The sequence below is a fragment of the Pongo abelii genome, chromosome 2 (assembly GCF_028885655.2).
Source record: "Pongo abelii isolate AG06213 chromosome 2, NHGRI_mPonAbe1-v2.0_pri, whole genome shotgun sequence".
Lineage (NCBI taxonomy): Eukaryota > Metazoa > Chordata > Mammalia > Primates > Hominidae > Pongo > Pongo abelii.
In genome coordinates, this window is record NC_085928.1 from 15,958,969 (window position 1) to 15,984,397 (window position 25,429).

At 42.7% G+C, this 25,429-nt stretch overlaps 1 protein-coding gene across 2 annotated transcripts in view; it reads right to left on the bottom strand.

Annotated features, from left to right (window-relative positions):
• CD86 (CD86 molecule) overlaps positions 1 to 25,429 on the bottom strand; it is a 64,169-nt gene that overhangs the window by 18,347 nt on the left and 20,393 nt on the right. Inside the window, exons 1-2 of one of the 2 annotated variants that reach the window (XM_002813229.6) lie at positions 24,551 to 24,812; positions 11,089 to 11,138 (exon numbers count right to left, since the gene is read on the bottom strand). In XM_002813229.6, the coding sequence (XP_002813275.4) occupies positions 11,089 to 11,134 (46 nt within the window). In that variant the 5' untranslated portion in view covers positions 11,135 to 11,138; positions 24,551 to 24,812. Of the gene's footprint in view, positions 1 to 11,088; positions 11,139 to 24,550; positions 24,813 to 25,429 lie in introns of those variants that run through there. The other variant, XM_002813228.5, reaches the window with a different exon arrangement.

Consider the following 25,429-nt stretch of genomic DNA (forward strand, 5'->3'; position numbering starts at 1 on the left):
TAAGCCCTTTCAGAGATCAGAAAGAGAACTGGGCAAATTTGATGGTTGTTTTGGGATTGTGGTGGTCAATGACCATTTAAGGCACATGAGTGAAATGCTGGAAATGAATCATAGATGGGCAGGTGAGGATGTGCTTTGGGAGTATTGGGGAAACCCCAGGCACCACAAACTTGCTGCTCCCAGTATGCACTGACCCTGGACAATTTTACAACCATAGACATCATGCTGGAAGTGTTCAGAGAAAGGCTTTAGTCCTTGAGGGCACTTTGGGGTTTGTGGGAAGGATGTGGGCCACCCAACTACTTAAATGTGAATGATCACAGGGTTTGTGTAGGACCTTTTCTAGGTTACAGAATTACTTGAGACTTGGCAAAAAAAAAAAAAAAAAAAAAAGTAAGCAGTGGTGGGTGAGAAGTACGGGGGTGGAGAGTGGGAAGGCTGTTTCTTACTTAATACGAAGTTAGATGCCACCTTGGAGAGGAAGTTAGTGTAAGTTCTAAATAAAATTTCATCATTCAGGATTTATGTGAAGGCATGTTGACATTGAGGAGGAAAGGGAGGAGATGGGTTGATGAGAGAGATGAGAGGAGTTTCATTTGAAGAGTTCTTAGTGGGGGAGTAATTAAATTGATGTGGTTTCTCTTGAAAGAGGGAATAGAAGGACAAATAACAGTGACATGCACTTGTCAAACTAAACTGTGTACAGAGTGGCCCAGTGAGAATACATAATCAAGGGGTTGGTGGTGGTCTTGAACTCTTAGGGAAGCAGACAGCAGGCATCAGTGGGAGTTTGCACAAATATGAATCACTGCCTATTTCACTACACTCACTAGGACCCTGTGAAGTACTTGAGGTATAAAATGCACCACCTGTAGAGGATGCATACCGGTATTGGAGGGAGGAGGGAAAATCTATATGGGTACCCTGACAGTGGAAGGGAGACCTAAGGAATATTTAGTGTGTTTATTAATCACCTTACAAGGCAAACCTGAGGCTTCTGCAGCCTTTGCTGAGCTCTTAATGTAATGCAAGAGTGCCACCTACTGTAAAAGCTTCTAGCATTGTCTCTGAGGAAATACTGGTTTTAGTCTAAATTGTCATGTAATATAGGGCAGATGACCTAACGGAGAAACCAAACACACAGTTAAAAATTCTGCCAATTAACAGTCAATGTTATGTTATTACTCAGCTGTCAGTTGTGCCTTCTGGACCTGGAAATGACTTCGTCTTTAGCTGCTTCTGTCCCCTTGATTTACATATATGTTTGTTTGTTTTTTTCTGTAGAGCCTCACAGTATCTTCTTTCCTTCCCATCCATTCTCTCTACTCACAGACCAGTCTAACTCCGCTGACCCAGGCCCCTTCTCCCAAAGATTACAACGGCTTTCTCTTCCACTCATCGAGTGCTCCCTTCTTCACCTAGCAACTGAAAGTGTGATGTATGGACCAATGAGATTCACGTCACCTGTGGGCTGGTCTGAAACACGGAATCTCTGGCCCCACCCAAGACTACTGATTCAGAACCTGCATTTTAACAAGAGCTATAGTTTGAGCAGCTGCTGTAGAGAATCTCTGCCTCTGTCTCCAGAGTGGATCACAGAAAATGACATGAAAAATTTTTTTCCATCCATTCCTCCTCAGACTCCCTCTCCTCCCCATGGGGTGGAAATCACTTTGAAATCCATTCTGAGTGGAACTGAAAGTATTTTGCAATTTATACTCCATAGCACCTCACCAACCATTGGCTTCCATGATCTCACACAGAGCCAGGCATGGGGGATGCTGCTAATCCTTTCTCTGACTAAATGGGGAAAGTTTGGCTCAAGGTCTGTGATCACCAAATGACTTCAGGCCTTCCATTTTATGACCCCAGACCTCAAGCCACCTAGCAACTGGACTTACTGGGACTCCATAGGTGGGTAAGCATTGAGAATCTCTCCCTTCCCCAGCACTTGGGTAAGAGGAATGGTCGAAGTCTAGTTACAATGGGTTGCTATGATGTCAGGAACAAGTTGCTCAAGAATACAGCGAGATGCCTTCGTAATCAGCTGAAGGAATTTGTTTCAAAGGATAATTAAGGACTTTCTGAGCAATATACTCTACTGTTGGAATGCCACTCAAAAACTGTAATTTGCTAGCCTTACGAAGTCTCTGACCCCACTGGGACTTCAGTGTTCCCTGGCTGCTATCCCCAAATGCGTATCTTATATATTTAAGAATTATCTCTTCTTTATGTTCCTATGCTTATCTGTACTAAAAAAAATTCCTTCTTTTACTAAACTTCCTCCAAAGTTTTACTTGGCCCTTTGGAAGCCTCATTCCATTACTTACTACAAGGAAACTCTCCCACATCTTTAACCCCTTCATTGACTGTTTCCCCTGAGTTTATTATTTCAGTGAAATCTGGCTTCACCCAAAGGAAGCCACTTGCTCCAGCCCCAGCTACTGTTTGTTTTATCACACTTTGTGGGGACTTTGAGCAACACCCTCCACTTTTGAGGTGTCTGACTCTCATTGCTTGTAGCTACTAAATCACTACCACCTTGCTCAATGAGGATTTTGGCATTAGATGCAAGGTCTTGCTAACAATTTGGGTGACTTCTTCATGAATGAGTCTAACAACCTTGCCTCAAATTTCTTTGATCTTGTCAACTCCACAGGTCTTCACCCACAGACTATTTCAGCAGCTGCCCCCCACCCTCTTATGACATAACCCTAAAACTTTTCACCTGGAGCAGCTCAGTCCCTAGAATCTTAATCTCAATATACTAATCTCTGTCCACAACCTCCTACTCATTCAGGTTTTACTCTTGCTTACTCCTTCTGCATCTGTTGTTCAACTTCATCAAGACCTCAGCTTTATCCAGACCCTGTAGTGCAGTGTTTTCCACAAGAACTCTTAGTGATAATGGAAATGCTCTGTCTCTGTGCTGAACAATATGATAGCCACCAGCCCCTGTGGCTATTGAGCAATTGATACATAGCTAGTATGACTGAGAAGCTGAATTTTTAATTAACTGAAATTTAAGTAGTCACATATGGCTAGTGGTTATTATATTGAAACAATGCAACAATAGTATGTCTTTGTAATTATTCCTTGCCACAACTTCAATAAACACACCCCTTTGTCTCTATAAAATTTACCCTGGGGACACTCTACTTTTGGTCTACATATTTGTTCTTACAACTGGGCAATTGAGCAGTTCTGGAGGAAATTATTCAGTTGTGCAGACTGGTGACATTCCAAATCTGCAGTGTCATCTCACTTCACTTGGCCTCCAGGCTATTCACCTGGTTCACCACCGTTACTTCAAACACAAACCTTGTGCTACTGCTTTTAGTTTCTCTTTCCCTTGGAGTCAAACTCCCTGAAAGAGTAAGCAGCAATTGCTGCCTTTACTCCCAGCCTCCCACCCCCACCTCTCTACTGAAACTCCCTGACAAAGGTTGTTGGTGACTTCACACCATGGCCAAGGCTTGAGCTCTTTTCAGATCTCAACTCATTTGACCGCTGTGTCAAATGTTAAGTGTTGGCATCTCTCCTCATTGAAATGCTCTATTCTTTCCCAATCTCTGATTTCCTCATTAATTTTCTCAAATCACTGTTTAATTTTGGTAACCTTGAGTGCGTGTTCTTGATCTTCTTATTCTCCATACTTTCCTGGTTTTTCTCCTCTAGCCCCATGGATTCAACTGTCAAGTAAAAGCTAATAACTCCCAGGTGCTTACTGCTAGCCTATAACTTTCACTAGAGTTTCAGATACCTGTATTCAACTTCCTGCTGGATGTCTCTACCTAGATAGCAACAGGTACTCTCTTCCTCCCCTTCAGCCTTCCTCTACTCTATCTCAAGGAATGCTTCCCTGTCTGGGAATGGCCAGACAACCCTCTTCTGTCTACAATCATCTAAATCATCTGTATAACCAAGATGAATCATCTGTGTACCCAAAATACCCAACAGAGGCTCTACACAAGTGTGTCTGAGGAGATCTAGAACTACTACAGCCAGAGCTGAACTCCAATATGTTAAGAAAAGGGTGGAGGAGACTAATGTAATTGTCTCCTAACTCATCTGCCTGCTCCATCCTTGTCCCCAGGTCTAGTTTCTCAAGCCAAAATGATCCCTTAAAAATACAGCTCCAATCACATAATCCTCCTGCTCAGAAGCCTCTGATGCCTTCCCACCAAACTGAAAATTATATCCAGATCCCTTCCCCTCACACTGAGAACTATATCCCAAGTCCTTCCCCTGGCCTTACAAGATGTCATGTAATTGGGTCCCCAATACCTATCAGGCCTCTTTCCCCTGCTTACTCTGCCCCAGCCACACTGGCTTCCTTGACATACCTCCAAAAGATCACACGCCTCTGTCTCAAGTCCTCTTCTCATGTTGTTCCCTCTGTCTGGAAGGTTCTTCCTCCAGACAGTCTCACAGCTACTCCTTCACTTCATGTAGGTCTTTCATTAAATGCTACCTCCCAGGGAGATTTCTCTAACTAGTCTATTGAAGATAGCATGCTTGGCATTCTGTCCCTCATGCTGACTTATATTTATAGCGGTACTTATCATGACATGACATGACATGGTATGTTTGGTTATTGTCTGTCTCTCCTGAGAGGTCTGAGTTCTGATTAAAAATCTATGTGTGATTTTTCAGACCTGACCACAGGCAATTAAAGAGGCTTAATCTGACAAGCCTTGCTGAGGAAGTTGCCCTTTCTACAGCAGACTTGGTGCACAGTCAGTGCACGGCAGTCGCTGAAGGGGGTTGCAATCAATATCTCAGCCTCCCGCCAGTCATGCTTTTTCACATACTTGCAGTCTTAGCCCAGGCACCCTCATTCTTAGGTCTCTTTATCTGAGGCTCTGGGATGAGGTCTTCAGGCACCTCTGCTGAAGCCTCCTCATCATGGAGAAGACACTTTTCCCCACTCAGACGCAGTACCTAGCACTTTTCCACTCCCTGCCTTGAAGACACTGTTTTCCACTCTGACTCAGTACCTAGTATTTTTTCCACTCCTAGCCTTAAAGACACTATTCCCCACGCTAACTCAGTACCTTGTACTTTTCCATTCCTAGCCCTCTCGCCTCATTTTCCTCATGAATTCTCCCCACCCTTGGATTCCTCCACCCCCAGGTCCATAAAACTGCTAGAGCCTCTCATTTGGGGCTTTTTCAATGGTAAGGCGACCCCCTAAGTCTGCACTGATTCACCTGATCCTCGACTGGTATACTCACTCTATGTGGGGAAATGGAACAGGCAGAGTCTGCCCTTCCTCCCATTTTAGCCTCTTGATTATACCGTCGTAGTAAGAGATTAAAAGCTGAACTATTTTATTTCTGTTTTACTGCTATAATTGGCTCCTCTGACACCTGACAACTCAGCTCTCTCTCTCCCAGCTCAGCTGAGCAGCTGACATCTCCCATTAGAATAAGCTCCATGACAGCAGGGGCTTTGTCACTTTTCCTCACTGCGACATTTCCAGTACCTGCAATTGTCCCTTACAAATATGAAGCACTCAATAAGTAATTGTTGAAGAAATGAATGGAAAAATCTCAAGAATAACTAGGGAAATGCAATTTAAACCTCAGTGAGAAACCATTCTTTTTGCCCATCTGATTGGCACATATTAAAAAAAATACTGGTAATACCCAGTGTCCACGAGAGTGTTAGGAAAATGGGTCCTAACTGCTGAATTTACTGCTGGTAAAATTCTAAATTGGTACAACCTTTTTGGAAGACAGTTGGTAATATGTAAGAAAATTAATTATGGGCTTAAGCATTGACTTAACAACTCAATTTCTTAAGAATTCATTCTACAAAAAGATACATGTGCACAAAATTAGAGGTACACAGGTAGGCATTGTTTATAAGAACAATACACTGGAAATAAGTTAAATGGTTTAACAAATAATGATATATCCATATAAAGTAATGCCATGTAGCTGTGAAACAGAAAGCTATAAAGCAGTACACTATTATAACTAATAGTATGGATTCTGGACAGCGTGAGTTCAATCTCAGCTCAACTACGCACTGCCTGTGTTACTATAGGCAAATTACTTAACTCCCCTGGGTCTCAGTTTCCTCTTGCGAAAAACAGGAACAATAATGGTACCTACCTCATAGGTTTGTTGTGAGGATTAAAGAAATGAATATTTGAGTTAGTGTTGGATCAAATACTGGCCTGTGGTAAGCATTAATTGATTTACTTGTTTTTGTTTTTTTATTTATTTTTAACATTATTAATGATAGAGAACAATGTCTATCGACATAAAATCAATAATTTATAGATAAATTTACTCAAAAAATTTTAAATAAGTATATTTAGGATACTTAAAAAGATATTTGAAGTAACATCAAAAAGTACAAAAAATTATAAAACATAAAAATAAATAGGCCATGCCTATAATCCCAGGACTTTAAGAAGCAGAGAAGAGATAATCACTTAAAAGGAGTTCAAGATCAGCCTGGGCACAAAGCGAGACCCCGTCTCTAAAGCAAAACAAAACAACAACAAAAAAAACAAGCCAGGCATGGTGGCATGTACTTATAGTGCCAGCTTTTCAGGTGGCTGAGGCAGAAACATCTCTTAAGCCTGGGAATTAGAGGCTGCAGTAAGCTTTGATGGCACCACTGCACTCCTCTAGCCTGGGTGACAGAGTTTTTTGCTTCCATAAATCTCAACAGTATTTCTGGGGACAAAATAACCAGGTTACATATTTTGGAAATGGCATTAAAACTCCCCTCTCACAAAGGAAAAATAAGCCACAGTCTCTCAAACACTTGCTCCTTCCAAAAAAAATGTCTGCTTGCCTTGGGAGTCTCTCTGTTCCATACCAATTTCACTCTCGCTCCCAAACAACCCTATACACATCCTATTCAGTGATTGTCTTCCACTAAATCAACTGGTCTGATTGCTCATTTTCTCTGGAACCCACTAAAAGCCCTCCTGAAACAATCAACTAATTTGGGGGTAAGATACTCCCTACTAGATAACATACATCTATTTTTAAAAACACTGAAATGGTGGCTTAACATAAAGGGGTGAATCCAATAGAACTATTAGGCTCCATGACAATTCTTTGGGAATGATAGGTCTCAGCGGTCTATTCACCTCCAGGTGATGGTTTTAATGAGGGCTATCAACAACAGCAGGAAATGGGAGTCAAAAGTAACCATCCACGCAGATATCTGCAAAAATCTGGGGGGAAAACAGTGGACCTTTCCACAGGAATGAGGGTTTGAGCCAATCTTACATAAATCTTAAAGTGGGCGGGCGCAGTGGCTCATGCCTGTCTGTAATCCCAGCACTTTGGGAGGTCGAGGCGGGCAGATCACCTGAGGTCAGGAGTTTGAGACTAGCATGGCCAACATGGTGAAACCCCGTCTCTACCAAAAATACAAAAATTAGCTGGGTGTGGTGGTAGGTGTCTGTAATCCCTGCTACTTGGGAGGCTGAGGCAAGAGAATCACTTGAACCTGGGAGGCGGGGGTTGCCATGAGCCAAGATCATGCCATTGCACTTTAGCCTGGACAACAGAGTGAGACTCCATCTCAAAAAAAAAAAAAAATCTTAAAGTGAAGAAATATTCCAACTACCACTCCAGGTGTATGAAATTAACTAGAGGTGTTGTTCAAGAGAAATGAGAAGCCCTAGGACCCAGAGAACCCTCAGACAAAAAGAGAGCAGCTACCAAAACTCAAACTGGAAAGATACTTCCTCCTGATGTGGGAGCTACTGATTTTTCAAAAACCTCTCTGGCTCCAGCCTAAAATTGTGATGGAGGTGCCAGGGCAGCAGCAAACAGAGCTTGAAAGTTAGAAGTGCCTCTGCAAGTGGCACTAGGAATTCCTTTCGCTTTATAAATATAAGGCACAAACTGTAACCTAATTCTGCAAGGCCACGGGTGCCCGTTTCAGTCTTAAACTCCCATCCAATTTTACCCTCAAGAGCAGGGGCAGCAAATAGTACTGTGTCAAATTTCCATGACAGAGGACACAAAATATAAGGGAGGGAAAAGTGAAACAGAATTGCTTCACTGTATTGCTATTTCTATGCCATGAAATGAATTATTCAGCTCTATATTTTGGGGGTGGATTATGTGGGCCAATTGCATCTCCTTTCTCCCTTTGGAAGCCTGCCCTGTGGCTAGGTCACTGTTCACCAGCCCAGTAAGCAGAGGTGTGCCCTGAGAAGAAATAATTCAAATAGAATCTGATTTGTTGTTGCTTTTCATCGTGTGTGAATTACTGGCAATGTTATTTTCTGATCTGATGTCATGGGCTTTCTATTCCACTTTAAAATTGTACTGCCAAAAATATAGTCACTTATTCTCTCATCACCGTAAAACTTAAACAGTTACCATTTGAGGTTGTTGCCTTCAATATTGATAACTCTCTTCTCAGGAGCTAAGAAACTTCTAAGAAGTGTCAACGGCAAGTAAAGGCCAAAAGTGACACCTGAACTCAGTTTTCATAGAGTGTCTCGGCTTTACTTTCTCACTTTCAGTGTGCAGAGTCAGAAAATTTGGTGGGAAATAGTGTTCCAGTTTAGTGTTTTCTGGAAATGTGTTTCCAGGGCATTTTTCTTCCTTCTCTCCCAGATCTTGAGAGCTGGGCTGGTCACTTTGATGAGAAGGGCTTGGGCCCAAGCTCTTGGGTCAACTGAGGTGTCACTGGATGAACATGGATGAGGCGGAAGCTATTTTATCCACCAAAGCTGTTCAGGCCCCATGGAAGAAGTCTTACCACTTATTCATGGTTTACCACAAGAGTTAGGAGAAGAGTCAAGTGAACAAATGCTAAATCTACATTGCTGGGTGTGAATCCAAGCTCTGCCACTTAGTAGCTCTGTCGCTCTTGGGTAAATTACTTCACCTCTCTGGGCTTTAGTGACCACTTCTTAAAATGGGAAATAATAACAAGACCTAAAGCAGAAAGTTATTGTGAGGCTCAAATGAGTTAATATTTATGAGGTACTTAGAACAGTACCAGGCACAAAGTAAGGCAAATATATATGTATATATATGCATATACAGTCATGTACTGCACAGCAACATTTCAGTCATATACAATGGTGGTCCCATAAGATTATAACACCATATTTTTACTGTATCTTTTCTATGCTTAGATATGTTCAGATACTAAAATACTTACCATTGTGTTACAACACCTACAGTATTCAGCACAGTAACATGCTGTGCAGGCTTGTAGCCTAGGAGCAATAGGCTGTGCCAGGTAGCCTAGGTACGGAGCAGGCTATGCTATCTAGTTTTGTGTAAGGACACCCTGTGATGATTACAAAATGACAAAATCGCCTAACAATGTGTTTCTCAGAACATACCCCTGTTGTTAAACAATTCATGACTGTGTGTATATACGCACTTATCAAATAAATAAAAATAAGTCATGTGCGATGGCTCATGCATATAATTCTAGCACTTGGGGAGGCTGAGGTGGGAGAATTGCTTGAGCCCAGGTAATCGAAGCCACAGTGAGCTGTGACTGTGCCACTGTACTCCAGCCTGGGTGACAGAGAGAGATGCTGTCTCAAAAAAATAATAATAATAATAAATAAACAAATAAGAAGTGGGATGAGAAGGGAATCTTATTGGATAATGTTCTCTAGAGTCTTGTCTCCTTGCCTTGCTCTCTGACACACACATACCTCCCACCTCCCCAGCAGCTAAGGTAGCAGGTCATGGGCCCTGGGGGTTGGAAGCTGCTGTTGTTACCTAAGTCAGTGATCAGCTGGCACATCTACAGACCTCACACTCAAGGACTCCACAAGCTCAAGGTGCTAAGCAGAAAAACAGAAATCCCAAAAGGCTTATCCCAGCCAGCATGGATCTGAGGGACCATCTCTTTGTAGTTCCCTGACTCCTCATCATGCACAGCAGACATGGGGACAGTGGCCAAGGGCCTGGTGTGTGGCCATCTGGAGGAAGTGAACTCATGGCTGGTGGCCTGTGGGTGCTGTAGCCAAACTTCAGGCTCAGTTCACCTCCCTGTCTTAGTGGGGTGGCTTCCCTCTCAGGCCTGCAGGTGGAGACAAGGAGCAGCAGGAAGGGGTGGGCCAGGAGTAACTACAAGACACTGAGTCACAGGGTACATGGCAGGGACCGCAGCCAACTCTTGTTTATAGATGAAGAAACTGAAACTCAAAGTGGAACTGTAAACAGGGAAGATCTGAGTTTTGTGAGGCTGAATGCTGTTAAAATTTTGAGGGGAGGTGGTGGATAGTTAAGAAAAAGAATGTAGAATTCAAATACAAAATGCCCCTGACTGCTAACACCACCAGACAGGAGGAGAATGGCATGGAGGGGAAAGTTGCAGAGGAAGGAGACATTGGTCATAACTGATTGTGGTTAAAATATCTTACTTATTCAAATTTTACCAAAGCATAAGACATGTGACCACACTGCTAGGGGGCGCTTCACAGGGTCTTGAGGGGGATTTAGAAAGAGTTGTGCCAATGGAGGGCTCTGAAGCTTCAGCTTCATTGGCTCCACTATAAATCAGCTGACACAATTAGCTGAAGATCCATAGTTGTCAGGAAGCCATGGCAACCATGATATATGTGCATGGGCTATAGGGAAGGGAGTGAGAGAGGGTAGGGAAGTCAGGGACGTGAAAGCCAGTGCTCCGTATGAAGGGAGACTTTTGGAATTCTATCAGTTGTTTCCTAGGAGCCTGAGAAAGACAGAAACAGGGTCAGCGAAGACCAGAAGAGAATATGTGTGGAACAAAAGAGTCAAGTCTCAGGAGCCTCAGTGCAGCAGCCTTCCCCCATCCCCATGGGATAGGCCAGGCTACCCTACTCTGAGCATCTAGGCTCACTGATGTGAGACTGCAGAGGAGGAAGAAGCACACAGGGGGAGAGCTCCATCCCAGCTGCCTGCCATCAGCTGCTCTCAATCATAACACTTCCTTCTTCTCCAGGAAAGTCTTTTTTGCATGTGGTCTTGTACAATGCTCAGTAGAAAGTGAGTAAAACCCACCAAGTCTCAGGCCTGGGCTTGCTGTGGTCAGACTCATCAGGAGACAGTAGGATTCCAGGACTTAACAAAGCTGAAAGGTTCTTACCAGAGAGCAGGAAGGCCATCACAAAGAGAGTGTTACTCAGTCCCATAGTGCTAGAGTCAAAAAAGAAAAGATAAAACTTGATTAGAAAAGGAAACTGAAAACCGATGTTCACCAAAACATGACTTGGAAGTGGAGTTTGAGATTCACTTGGGTTCTCGGGTGTGCAGAGACAATGCCAGGGCTTCATCAAAGCCATTTCCTTTTGCTCTTAGCTCCATCGATAGGTCACATTTCCCAGCCTCCCCTGCAGTTATATAGGCCATGAGACTGGCTTCTAGCCAATGGAATTGTGGGCAGAAAAGATGTTTCTTCCAGATCTGGCTGCTAAAGTCTCCTCTCTTTCCTCTCTCTCCTGCCTTCTTAGCAGCAGGGGATCCAGAGGAAATGTCCAAGGGCCTAGAAAATCGCAAAGTTACAATGGAAGGGAACTGGTTTGCTTAATAAACTAGTAAAGCAGCTCTCTTTACACCTCTCCCACAACTGATCTACATTGGATTGTAATATTGGCAAAAAATAAAATTTGAGGGATTGATTATTGCCGTAGCTAGTATTATTTATCTTGACCAACACAACAGGCATGATGGGGGCAATCAGAGAGTATTGCATTTACGCTTAGAAATCAGCCTTCCTTCTGTTTTCCTGTGGTTCTCAACTTTTACTCCAACTTGAATGTGAGTAAAAATCACCTGGAGAGTTTCCTGGGCCTCATCCACAGAAAGTCTGGCTTAGTAAGTTGGGATGAAACCCATGAATTTTTATGTTTAACAACATAAGGTGATGACAATGCTGCCGGCCCAAGGACCACACTTTGAGAGCAATTCACTTAATCTACATGATGAAGCCAAGAAAAAGGATATGCTTTGCTTTATAACCTCTATCTTCTTTCTTCCTCTCCCTCCTCCCTGCTTCACTACCCATGCACTTACCCTAACTAGCACCAAAAAGGCTGCTTAGTGGCTTATAAGGAAGCAAAGAATAAGGAGAGGTGACCAACATTAGATGCGATCAGGCACATTCAGGATGGTATGGCCATACACAGGAAAGATGACCAACATGAGAAACAGGTGGAAAAGCAAACCAAATACAGAGCCAGGGACAAGGCCAGTGCTAAATGCCTGCCCTAGAAATCTGCCCAATTTGCACTGAGGGGGACATAAGTTTGGTTTATAGCTTTTTAACAGCCAATGTAAAAAAGGAAAGCCTAACCAGTGAATTAATTCACAGGTCTGTCCACTAAATTCATATGTCTGTTGATAAAAACAAATCAATTCTTTCCAGGAAAAGATGCACAACTATTCTTGATTGAATAGCAGAAATGTATTCCCCAGACGGTGTTGTCTAGAAGCCATCTGTGTTTCTTTCCTCTGCTCTCATAGCACCCAGTGCAGGGCATTGGGCTAGAAGTGTCTGTTATGTTTTTTTTTTTCCTTCTAGACTATATCTTTTTTTTTTTTTAATAAATAGTTTTGAATTGATCATGGTACTAAATGTAGATGGTACTAAATTTGAAAGATAAAGGTGATAAATAGTGGAAAGCAAGTCTCCCTCCCAGCCTTGTCCCCTAGGTGTCTAGTTTTCTTCCACAGAGGTAACAGGGTGATCATTGTTACATGTTACCGGTTTCTTGCCTCTATTTAAAGTTACTTTAGACAAAACTAAACAAAAACATTGACCCATATTCTGTTTTCTTTTTATTTTTAAGCACAAATGGTAGCATACTATGTACAGTTTTGCACACATATGACTACCTTGGAGATTATTCTGTATCAGCATGTAATGAGTATCCTCATGCTAAAAGTTGCATATTAGTATATTGTATTCTGTTGGATGCTAATAATATATATATATTTCCAGACCACTACTGATGGATACTAACGTTGTTTCCAATCTTTTGTTGCAATGGAAAACCTGGATTATATGCCATATCACACAGGTGGGAGTAAGCTATATTCCTAGAAGTAGAATTGTTTGACCAAAAGGTTGAAGAATAGTTGCAAATTGTTCTCCCCTGAGATTATATGTTTATGCTCTGATCAACACAAGAGTGCTTATTTTCATGTACCTTTTGCCAACGTGTTTTCTAATTTGTGATCTTTAGCAATAGGAAAGGGTGAAATTACATCTCATAAGTTTTAGAAATCTTTATTAGTTGTGGCATAATACACATAAAATTTGCCATCTTCACCTTTTGAGTGTACAGTGGTATGAAATACATTCACATTGTTGTGCAGTCATCACTACATCCATCTTCAGAACTCTTTCATCTTGCAAAACTAAGCCTCTATACCCATTAAACAATAACTCTTCTTTCTCTCCTCCTCTCAGCTCTTGCCAACCACCATTCCAGCTTCTGTTTCCATGAATTTGACTGCTTAGGGTATAAGTAAACTCATACAGTATTTGTCTTTTTGTGACTGGCTTATTTCACTTAGCATAATGTATTCAAGGGCCATCCACATTGTAGCATGTGTTTGAATTTCCTTTCTTTCTAAGACTAACTGATATTCCACTCTATGTACATACTACATTTTGTTTATACATTCATTTTTGATGGACATTTGAGTTGCTTCCACCTTTTGGCTATTGTGCATAATGCTGGTATGAACAAGGGTGTACAAATATCTCTTTAAGACTCTGCTTTCAGTTCTTTTGGGTATATACCCAGAAGGGGAATTGCTAGATCATGTGGTCATTCTATTTTTAATTTTCTGAGGAACTGCTACACTATTTTCCATAGCAGCTACATCACTTTACATTCCCATCGACAACTGGAACAAGAGCTCCAATTTCTCCACATCCTTGCCAACACTTGTTCAATTCTCATATTCTGTGATAAGTAGGTTGCTGTTGGTGATTTAGTATGAGGAAGCTCACTGGAATCAGACAGAGAACTCTGTTCCCATGCTGTGCGCTTGTGTGGTGTCAGCTTTGGCTCAATAGGTAATGCCCAAACTCTGAAATCTATTGGCTGGAAGGGAGGGAGGCAGCAATCAGGAACCAGCTGTTCAGCTCTTACATGGAACACCTACTGCATATTTTAGCAACTGAAAATATTTGCAACTAGTCACAAAGTATTAATTTTATATGTATAAAAGAGTTTCTACAAATCAATAAGAAAAATAAGAAAAAAGCCAAAGACCCAAATTAAAAGCGGGCAAAAGAAATGTACAGATAGTATGTGGAACTGGAAATAACTAACTCATACATTTGAAAAGATGGTCATACTCAAAATAAAAGAAATTCAATATAAAATGACAGTGAGAACCACTTCCTACTCATTAGGCTGGCTACTACTAAAAAAAAAAAAAAAAAAAAGAAGAGGGCCTTTTGAATCTGAACTCCCACCTAATATAGGAATCGCTCATGGTTTGCAAACTAAAAAACCATTCTGTTTGACCTAACCAAAGACAATTTTTCTTCTGGGGTGGCATGACAAACAGGGACACAAATCAAATTATATTTTACTATAAATTTAACAAATCACCTTTCATTCAAATAATTACATGAAATCAGTATTGCTCTGAGGAATCTTGGACAAATGGCCCCTGTAGTTCACACAGTGGGGAGAAGCACTGACCCTGACAAGGAATCAGTACCATTTTTGATTTCTCAGTTTGGAAACTCTCTCTTCCCCTGGGTTAGAAGCTGCTTCTCCTTACCTTCCTTCTGTCAATACTAGTTTTGTCCTCTGAAGCTATCCAGAGTAAGCCTAACACACTTCTGCCAAAGTCCGTCAAGGATTTGGTGACAGCAACCACATCTCTCCTCAAAATCCTGCCTGGCCCAGGAGTAACAATCCTTCCAGTAAGCTTCATTAATGTTAATTTGGAGACCATACACCATCCTAGAAAACACTCTGGACACTTAGTTTATCAGTGACCCTGTCGTAATAGGATGCTAAAATACTCAAGATTGATATGATTTTCTTTTATGAAGTACAAGTGCCCCATATGAAGAATTTCTCTCCGTTCTAGCCATGATGTGTGTGTGCGAGGGTGTGGGCTGGGTTAGGAAGCCAGTTTCTCCAATGTCATTGGCCGTGAAGAAGAGTAGAAATGTCCCCACTCCCTCAGGAATGAACCTCCAACCACAACCAGAAGCCATAACTTTCTCCAGTGGGCCTGTAAAGTGGAAACTCTTGCCTTCGGAGGGAGAGAGCAAAAAGGGGAATGGAAGAGGAAAGAACCTAAGAATTTACTGGGGGGATTCTCTGAGAGGAGATTTCTGTCAGCTAAGTACAGAATAAGGTCTATGAATAAGGTGGGTGAACTAGTCAGAAATCTAAAAAGAGGAGCCTCCACATAACTGGAGGTTCACTCCAGAAACCAAGAAGAGCACCTGCTGTAATCCACTTTCACTTACTTTGTATGTCTGGCCCATCAGAGAACACGAGTAAGAGTTGGCTAAATGATTAATTGTACTATTACTGCTCACAACAGGGTGAGATTATTTGTCCCCGTGTTACAGATGAAGGAATGGAGTCTCAGAGAGGTCACAGTACTTGCCCTAGGCTGCCCAGCTAGTAAATGGTACAGCTGAGATTTAAACCCATGCAGCCTCACTGTGTTTCTTTCACACTGGTGTAGCACCTTTAAAAATGCCAACCAGTTTTTGCTCTGCCACAGGAGCCAGTGGAAAGGACTCTGATGTTATCTAGCCTCTGAGACAGAGAGGAGCAGCACAGCCTAGGGCCAGGTGTGATGGTGGCTCCTGGAATCGAGAGGACTCCAGAGAGACAGACTGGGGTGGGAGAAGAAGAGGCCCCAAAGCATCCCTTTGCATCAGAAGGGTTTCTGCCCTGAGCTGCTGTTCATTCTGCAAACACTGCTTGAATACCCACTGTGTGCCAGGTACAGAGAGTTCTTCTCCACTTTAACCTGGTCAGGCACCAGCTTCCCAGCGTGGGTTTAGGCTTCAGGTGCACACTATTGTGGACCGTCTAAGCCACATCTAGAAGAGCTCTGGGGAAATATGACTACTTGGGAAGAAAAGGAAGGAGCTAAGAAGAGGTATCTTTGTGTCTGAGGTCTGAAGGAGCGTATGCGCTCTTGTTCAGGCAAAGGGCAGGATGAGGGGAGGTAGGATGGCAGCAGCCAGTAATGGGGTGGGACAGGGGAGTGCAGAGGGGATGAAACAGGAAGTGAGAGGAGGGGTCCACAGTAGATGTTGGAGAGCAACAAAGAAAAAGATTTATTTCACAACTTTGTCTAGAATGTTAGTGGTAACCGGAGTATCAGGAAAAATGCTGAGAAGTTTGCTGGTGCCTCAGAAGGTTATTTATTGAGGTAGTCTTTCAGGCAAACATTTGCTACATCTACTCAGTGTCAGACTTGTTCTAGAGGTTGAGGGGTTGTAAAGACCTGTAGGCCTTGGTCCCTCACCTGGCACTAAAAAGAAGAAAAAGTGTCCACAAATAACTACAATGCAGGCTCCAGGGCCAGTGTGGAAGGTGGTAGGTAGTCCTTGGCTTCTCGTGAGGTATACAAGAGTTCTTGCCCTGAGCAAAGCAGGGGACACCACAGTCTCTGTGGAGGAAGGATTAGGTCGGCCTCAGCCCAGCAGCATTCAGGGCCCAGCTCACTGCCTTCTGCAGATTCATACTTGTGTTTGGATAAGCCAGGCCTGCTGGACTGGCATGTCATCAGCTCGCTGAGAGGAGAGTAGAGCTCCAGTGCAACACCAGCTGCCTGGGGCCTTGGCTTGCCTCTGGGTGTGACATGCTGCACAGCGTTACTTCTCAGAGCACCAGGACCTGAAGTTTCGTCTTCTGCATTCCCCTGTCCCACCCCATTACTGGCTGCTGCCATCCTACCTCCCCTCATCCTGCCCTTTGCCTGAACAAGAGCGCATACGCTCCTTCAGACCTCAGACACAAAGATACCTCTTCTTAGTTCCTTCCTTTTCTGCCCAAGTAGTCGTATTTCCCCAGAGCTCTTCTAGATGTGGCTTAGACGGTCCACAATAGTGTGCACCTGAAGCCTAAACCCACGCTGGGAAGCTGGTGCCTGTCCAGGTTACAGCAGAGAAGAACTCTGTACCTGGCACACAGTGGGTATTCGAGCAGTGTTTGCAGAATGAATAGCAGCTCAGGGCAGAAACCGTCTTGAGCAGCTCAGGGCAGAAACTCTCTTTGAGATACTGGGAGGAGTAAGATAGGCTTATTTCCTTCTTTATAAAGTTTCTGAACTACAAAATAAGAAGATTACTGGGAATCAAATATATTTGAATTTTAGCAAGGCTTCTGACAGAGTGTCTCATGATATACTTGACAGCAATATGGAGAAATGTGGGATTAATATTGATACAGTTATTACTCATTCATTCATTTGCTGTTGGTTCATTCATTCATTCGTTTCTTCCACAAATATTTATTGAACCAGGCATTGTGTTTGGTGCTAGGAATATAATGAGCAAAACCAGAAACAGTTCCTCTTCACATGGTTGCCTACGGTTTAGTAGAAAAGCAAGATAGTGATCAAGTAATCATACAAAGAAATGTAAAACTAGCTATGACAAGTGCTACAAAAGAGAGGTTCACGGTACTTTGAGAGCCCATAAGAGGACCAGCCTAAACTGAGATCTGAAGAATGATATAATAGATTAAAAAGAAACACATATTCTTAGCTACTCCTCCTCCCATGAAAAGGTAGAGTTGGATCTTCTCTCTTTGAATCTGGGCTAGCCTGAGTGACCTGTTTGACCATAGAATGCAGTACAAGGGATATTCTGGGACTTCGAGAGCTTGGTCATAAGAAGCCTCACAGCTTCTACCTGTCTCTCTGGGAGTACATTTTCTGGAGTTCTGAGCCACCAAGTAAGATGTCCCACTACTCCGAGACCATCATGCTAGAGAGGCCTGTATAGCTGTTTGGGTCAATGGTCCCAGCTGAGCCTTCCACCTATCCCTGCGAAGCCACCAGACATGTGAATAAAATCTTGGATCTTCTAGATCAGGGGTCAGCAAACTACAGCCTGTAGGCCAAATCGGGCTACCACCTATTTTTATTAATAATTGTACTGGAACACCGCTATGTCTATTGTAAATTATTATCTATGGCTGCTTTTGCAGTACAATGGAAGAGTTGAACAGCTATGATGGAGACCGCATGGCCTGCAAAGCTGAAAACATTTTCTATGTGGCCTTTCATAGAAAAAACTGCTTGACCCCTGCTCTAGATCAGCACTGTCCAATAAGAATATAAAACAGGCCAGGTGTGGTGGCTCATGCTTGTAATCCCAGTACTTTGGGAGGCTGAGGTGGGCGGATCACCTGAGGTCAGGAGTTTGAGACCAGCCTGGCCATTATGGGGAAACCCCGTCTCTAATACGTCTCTAAATACAAAAATTAGCTGGGCATAGTGGCGGGCGCCTGTAATTTCAGCTACTCAGGAGGCTGAGGCAGGAGAATCACTTGAACCTGGGAGGCAGAGTTTGCGATGAGCAGAGATCACGCCACTGCACTCCACCCTGGGCAACAGAGTAAGACTCCATCTCAGAAAAAAAGAATATAATACAAGCCACAATTACAAGCCACAGATATAATTTGAAAACTTGTAGTAGTCACATTAAAGAAATTAAAAAGAAATAGGTGACATTAATTTTAATAACATATTTTATGTTGTCTAATGTATCTGAAATATTATAATCTCAACATGTAATCAGAATAAAAATTATTAATGAATATTTTAAATTTTTTTTGGTGGTACCAAATCTCCAATAATCATGTGGGTGTTTTATAGTTATAGCACATCTCAATTAGAACTGGCTGCATTTCAGGTGATCAGTGGCTACCAAACTGGACAGTGCATCTCCAGATCAGCCCATCCATCAGCTTAATAACATCAGGTGATATCAATTGATGGCATGAGGAACAGAAAAATCAGCCAAGGCCTGCTCAAATTCCTGACCCCAAACATTGTGAGAGAGGGTAAAGGATTCATTGTTCTAAGCTGCTAAGTTTGGGGACAGTTTGTAACGTACCAATACGCAAACAGAACAGATTGAATAGGTAGGTGCTAAGTAGCTGAAGGGCTTGGGAATTGACAGGAAGAGTTCTCGGCAAAGGGAACAGCATATGCAAAGGTGCTGAGGCAGGAAGACACGTGAGAGAAGGTACGAGGAGGTCCCTGTGGCCAAAATGAAGAGACAGGTGAAAGACAAGGCTGAAGAGGTGAGCAGGGGCCAGATCACACTTGTGTTATGGGTCAGTTAAAGATTTCGGTCTTTATGTGTGAACCACCAAAGAAATTAGAACTGAGAGTGACATCATCAGATTTGCATTTTGAAAAGATGACCGTGGTTTCTGTGTAGCAAATGGATGATAGGGAAGCCAGGACAGATGCAGGAAGACCAATCAGTTGGCTACTGCAATTGTTTGAGTGAAAGAAGATGGCTGTTTGGTCTGGGATAGTAGCAGGTGAAGTGAGGGAAAAGTGGATAGATCAAGAAATATTTAGAATAATAATTAACAGGATGTGGTGATAGATCAATACGGGAAATGAGCACAAAGTATCGTCTGATTTATTCATTTATTCATTTGACTCAGCAACTGCATCATTCCTGTCTAAAAGACTGATCCCACTGTGGATGCTACAAGACTCTGTGTTTCACTATTTCACTTTTATGTATTTAGTAAAACTACTAATAAAAGCAACAGAAATCAAACTTCTGCTGTGCAGATGGCACAAAATGAGACAGATACCTCAAAAATGGGTTAGCTGAATTAATATTCATAAAGCCTGAAAAGAGAGACTAATACTAACATGATGAATCTCCTGAGGGTAAGTGTAAGAATCTGTACTTCAGTTTTGAAATAACCACTGTGTAAGAGGAAGAAGTGGACACAGGAGAAATAGTCTATCCATAGTAAACATAAAAATCACATAAATGTTAGTGTGGCATGGCTAACTAAAATTTCATCCAATCCTAGTGTAGGATTCATTCACTGAACTCTGTGCTAATCAGACCACATCACTTGTGGTATCACATTCTGTGAGGTCAGTTATACTTGAATGACACTGACAAATTCGGTTTATCAAGGGGAAGGGCAGCAAGGTTCACTAGTGAATAATGAAATTATGTAAAATGAAGAACAACTAAAAGGACTAGGGTAATGAACCTGAAGAAGAAAAGATTGCAAGTATATGCTGGGTGTCTGCAAATATGTAAGGGCCCTTCCATGGGAGGATACATACACTGTTGCTGAAGGGCAAGTAGTTCCAATAACTAAAAGTTACAGGGAGCCAGATTTCAGTTCCAGACGATGGAAAACTTTTAATAGAAAGCTACAACCATTTCTTGTGTGGTGATAAGCTCCCTGTCACAAGTACTATTCAAACCAAAGAGGGGGTAATAACACAGAAGAGACATTTTAGGAGCGAATCTCTAATTGAGTGAGTGGTTGAACTCATAACTTTTCAGTTCACCTCTAAGATTCTCATTACATTTCCAGGAATAAGGAGAAATAAAGGAGAACATCTGGACACTCCATCGCTCTCACCCTGAGTCAGTTCCTCTCATTTTTAACACAGTAGACAATACGGTACATTTAAAGAATCCCTGTCTGGGTAGAGTCTGCTGAGCTGGCTACAAGTGATCCAGGGCTTCAGAAGGAGAATAGCAAGCACTCCTACAGCTTGGAAGGGTGGTGTAAAGGTGGTAATAGTTGAGCTGAGCTTTGACAGGTGAGTCAGACTTGGTCTCAGAACTGTACCCTGCATGTTAGAACTTGCACGAGTCGATTTCTGTTACAGCAGATGAGGTTCCACCCTGTATTGGTTCTAAGTAATTAAGTCCACTCATTCTGATACTCCAACTCATGAGGGCTGTTAGCCTGGGCCACTGCACTGTTTAACAGTCTTCCTCTGAGAAACGCTGTCTTCCTTTAACAATAACAATTGTTAATTTCCTAGAACTCAACGTGGTAGCTATCTTCCTCTGTCCTTGAAAGGCTCTGCAAGCTTCCAATAATTCTCCCCTAGACAGATTCCTGATAATATATAACCCTGCATCCGAGGCATCTGTTTAATGGGTCTCAAAGAACTGATGCTTCCGAAAGAACCACTTTTTAGTGTCGATTGAGTTTCACTGGATAAATATTTCAGCCATATTTTTGATACACACATACATGCACGCACATGTAAAAACATCAAGTATAACCTTTTTGATGATTTTCATTGGTATATATTCTTTGACAGCTTTCTGAGACACAATCAAATAACAGTTTTTAAGTACACATGGAAATGGAGGAGTGACCATGGAATTTTTATAGGACAATAAGAAAAGCTGACTGGACTGCAGCAGAGGATGTCTTTGGATAAATAACGGGAGATTAGTTTCTATAAGTAAAGCAAGGAGCAAGATAGCTTAATAGGGCATGGAAAGTCAAATAAGGAATTCATATTTAATTTAACAGAAAATTGGAAGTTTGGAATTAATAGTTTGGGAGCAGAAAAATGGTGTAATGTCAGCTTAAAGAAAATAAGCCTGTCAAGAGGTGACGGCTGGTATCAGGGTGATCAAGAAAGCCAGTATTACAGGCTCATCGACTTGAGATGGTGAGCCTGAAGCAGTAAAGAGGCGGTCGGCATGATGAGGAAGGGATGGGTGTGAGGGCTGCCTCGATGGAACATGAACACTTCTTGGTGTCTGGTGGACAGAGGACACGACTGGAGGTGGAGACGTCCTCCATCCTGAGCTCTGTTTTCCTCAAGCTCCCACCAGCCATGTCTCCTTCTGGCTTAGGCTGGATTTTATGTCTGACTTGGTTTCCAGTCTCTCCTTGGAGCAAATCCCCCTTATCCCCATTTGTGGAGAGTTTTCTGACCGAATGCTTGTTTTCTTTCGTGAGTTGTTCTTTCTGAAACTCATTTGAGAGCACAGTGTTTCCACGGAGACATGAGGAGAGCTGCATCAGGGATGTGTAGGTGCAGAGAAGAAATGTCTTTGCAGATTTAGAAGGAGCAGAGAGTGCTTTTATCCACCTTCCAATATTGTAGGCAACTGAAATATTAAAATGAAGAGTGTGTTCCCCTCACTGGCCTAGAAGAAGGAGCATAGCATGGCGATAGCATTTAGCTTTTCCGTTCCCCCAAGAGCAAATCTGTGTACAAGACATACGCCTAGTTCTCCGAGTTGTATCTAGAATCGAAACTTTCTGAATCAAGGCACACCCTATTTCAAACTATTGATGAATTTGAAAACGACTTTTTTTTCCTTTTTGCCAAAAAGGTAAGGATCATGCAAAGTTTCACAGTGCTTCTCCTAGTCTGTACTCATCCACTCGAGGGCTCTGACTGCCAGGAATGAGGCTCATAGAACTCACTAAAAGGGAGCCATGCCCATCCTGGTCCCCTAAGGTAGCCTGATTCTTGTTTTCTCAGAAACAGCATCATGGTCAAAGAGAGGAAGCCAACGTTTCAGGGCCACAACTTGAGGGGCCTTCTCTCCCCATTCTGTGCACCAGTCCTACCCTGCTGCTTGGAATTCCCACATTACTCATTCTTTGGGCTAAGGCATTTTTTGAAAGCCCCTGTTAAAATGCAAATGCTAGCTGGAAGGAGGAGGGTTTTTTTGTTTGTTTGTTTTTAAGCTATTAGACATTAGTTTCAAGTTGATTTATCTAAAAAGGACATGGAACTTAGAAAGGAATCATATCCATCCATGAATAAAGGAGGACGAATTGGGAACGATTTGCTTCCTGGTGTTGAGGTCTCAGGGTGGTGATGGGGAGGTGGAAAGTGCTGAAGACACACTTTTCTTCCTCCACACATATTCAAAATGGCGCCTATTTCCCAAACCTCAGCCCGAGTGTAAGCCAATGTACAGTTCGGAAACAGCGCTGTATAGGAGAAGAGAGGAGAGATAAGGGCCAGTAAAGGGCTGTGTGCCCAGCCTATGGCCCTATCCTTTCTCCCACCCCACAGATACTCTTACCTGCCCGGCCATGAAAGGTGGATTGCCCGCACTAGAATGGACTGTGGAAAAATGCCCAGGGACCTCTCTGCCACTCTCTGTGCTTGCTTTTGCTCTAGTTTTATCTCTTTGAAGCTTCAATCCCCTGGCCTAGGGACCCCTAACCTCAACTCCCACCTCAGTCTGATTTTTGAAACATGGTATTTCAACCTTGATTTTTCTACTGAAGAATCTGGCTTGGCTCATCTCTTCATCTTTCTCATGTTTTCTCCCCACCTGCCCTAGCCTCAACTCCATACAATCCCATTCTCACCCCCACCCAGGAAGAGGAATATGAAATTCAAGAATAGACTAACCAAAATATCAAATGCAAAGGCTTAGTAATTAATCAGCTGATATAGTCACATAGAACAATTTCCTTCCCTTTAAAGCACTATTGCTATGTAGTCATGTTTAGTGTGATTAAATTAATGTGATTTCCCCACTAGGCTAGAAACCAAGAGTACAGCTTTTCCTTATGTCTTTTATGCTACCTGTTAAGTCCCTAGTACTTGGAACATAGCAAGCACTTAATAACTATATTAGGAATACATAAATAGAGATTTATAAAAGCTTCCATTATACACAGGATAGCTCACATAAATAATATTAATGGTATCTGCAGCAGCAGACATAACACGAACTGCAAGTCTGAGCACATAAATAGACACATTTTAGTACAGGGCCTTAGTCCCAAGATTGAGGTTACATGTAAGATAAGCAGTTCATTTCCTTCATTATTACAGTTTAACAGGAGTAGGAAGTTCCCTTTGTCAAAAACTATTTTCATCTGGCTCTCCAGAACCTTAAATTACTATTAATAGAGATGATATTTTAAGCCCGTTTGCAAATACAAATGCAAATAGGTTCACCGTATGTGAAACACAGTATGTTCAATCACTTGCCTGGGCTCTTTTTTGACCCAAGAATATTTCTTTTTAAATTAGATCTTGGTCTCTGGTGCCAAGTGGGGCTAATTTTGGGATGGGGCACTTGGATGGGAAGAAATATTGGGGAAGGGTCTCTGGACCAGAGAAGGGAAAGGTCAAACAGGAAAGCCAAGTAAGTCCGTTGCAGAGAGGCTGCAAGAGGAGGAAATCCCCCTTCTCTGGATTTCCCACTGGCACAGGGGACTCAGGCGGGGCCAGCTGACATCTTTGAATTGCTTCTTCTAGAACAGAGGCTGCTCGGAGACCCCAGCACCCCAAAGCCAAGAACAGCTGCCAGTTATTTGGTAAGTGGCACCTTCTATTTCCTGCCTATTCTGTCTCAGCTCACGAAAAACAGATGAAGGGATCTGGCAGGAAGAGACAGATTTTTGTAATATCCTACCTCCAATGTAGTCAATCTGAGAAGCAAACCTGATGGTCAGAGGTTTTAAGCATGCTCTCTGCAATCCCTTTTACTCAGTCTCTGGCCGGCCATTAGCACATCAGCATCTCTGCCCCAGATGCAGCTTGCAGCTTTATCTCATGCCACTCCCTAGGCGTCTGAGCCTCCACAAACATACCTGTCACAAATGCCTGTCCACTGCAGCTCCAAAAAGAGACCAGATGCATAAGCACAGCAGCATTCCCAAGGAACACAGAAGCAAGGTGGTAAGAATAAACCAAAAGGAGTATTTGCGAGCTCCCCGTACCTCCTAAGGCTCCTTGTAGAGAGAGAAATAATGCCAGGACTGACGGTAGAACTCAAATACAGAAAGGGGAACTGACTAGAGAAACAACACCACAGCCAGGGACAGTGCTCTTGCTTGGTTCCAAATAACTTCTGCCGGCAGGTGGGCATTTCCACTGATGAGAATGACTACAAACGTACCCTCGGAGCATGAGTGTAAAGCCCTGGGAAACCCCCAAAGGCAGCCCCATCCACAAACGTGACAAAGACACCTTCCCTGACAGATTCCCAGAGATCCCAGAGTACACACAGCCTTTGAAGCCCATAGGTGAAAATACAGTTCAGTTCAACAAATGTGGGCAACCATGTGGACGGCACTGAGCTCCACAGGGCTTCAGAAGACAGCCTTCAATGAGTGAGGGCAGAGAGGCCATGTGCTTCACTTCTAGCCCTTCCCCAAAATCATTCATTAAGTACATCTCTCCACCCATCCTGTTAGAAGGCAATTGACATACACAAACTTCATTTTCAGATGATCCTAATCTAACCCCAATTGTACGAATCTAGAATGTTTCTGTTACCTTGGTACACTATTCCTGGAAGTGGGTGGTACTCTTGAGTTTGGCTACAAGTCATAAGCAGAAGTGGGAAAAGTGTGTAAATGCCCAGTAGATTTCTCCAAACCTAGTGCTTCAGCGGGGACAGTTTCACTCGTATATGATCCTCCCCCAGGTGCGTGCCTCCTTTTTCTGCCCTGATCAGGCACTGCAAA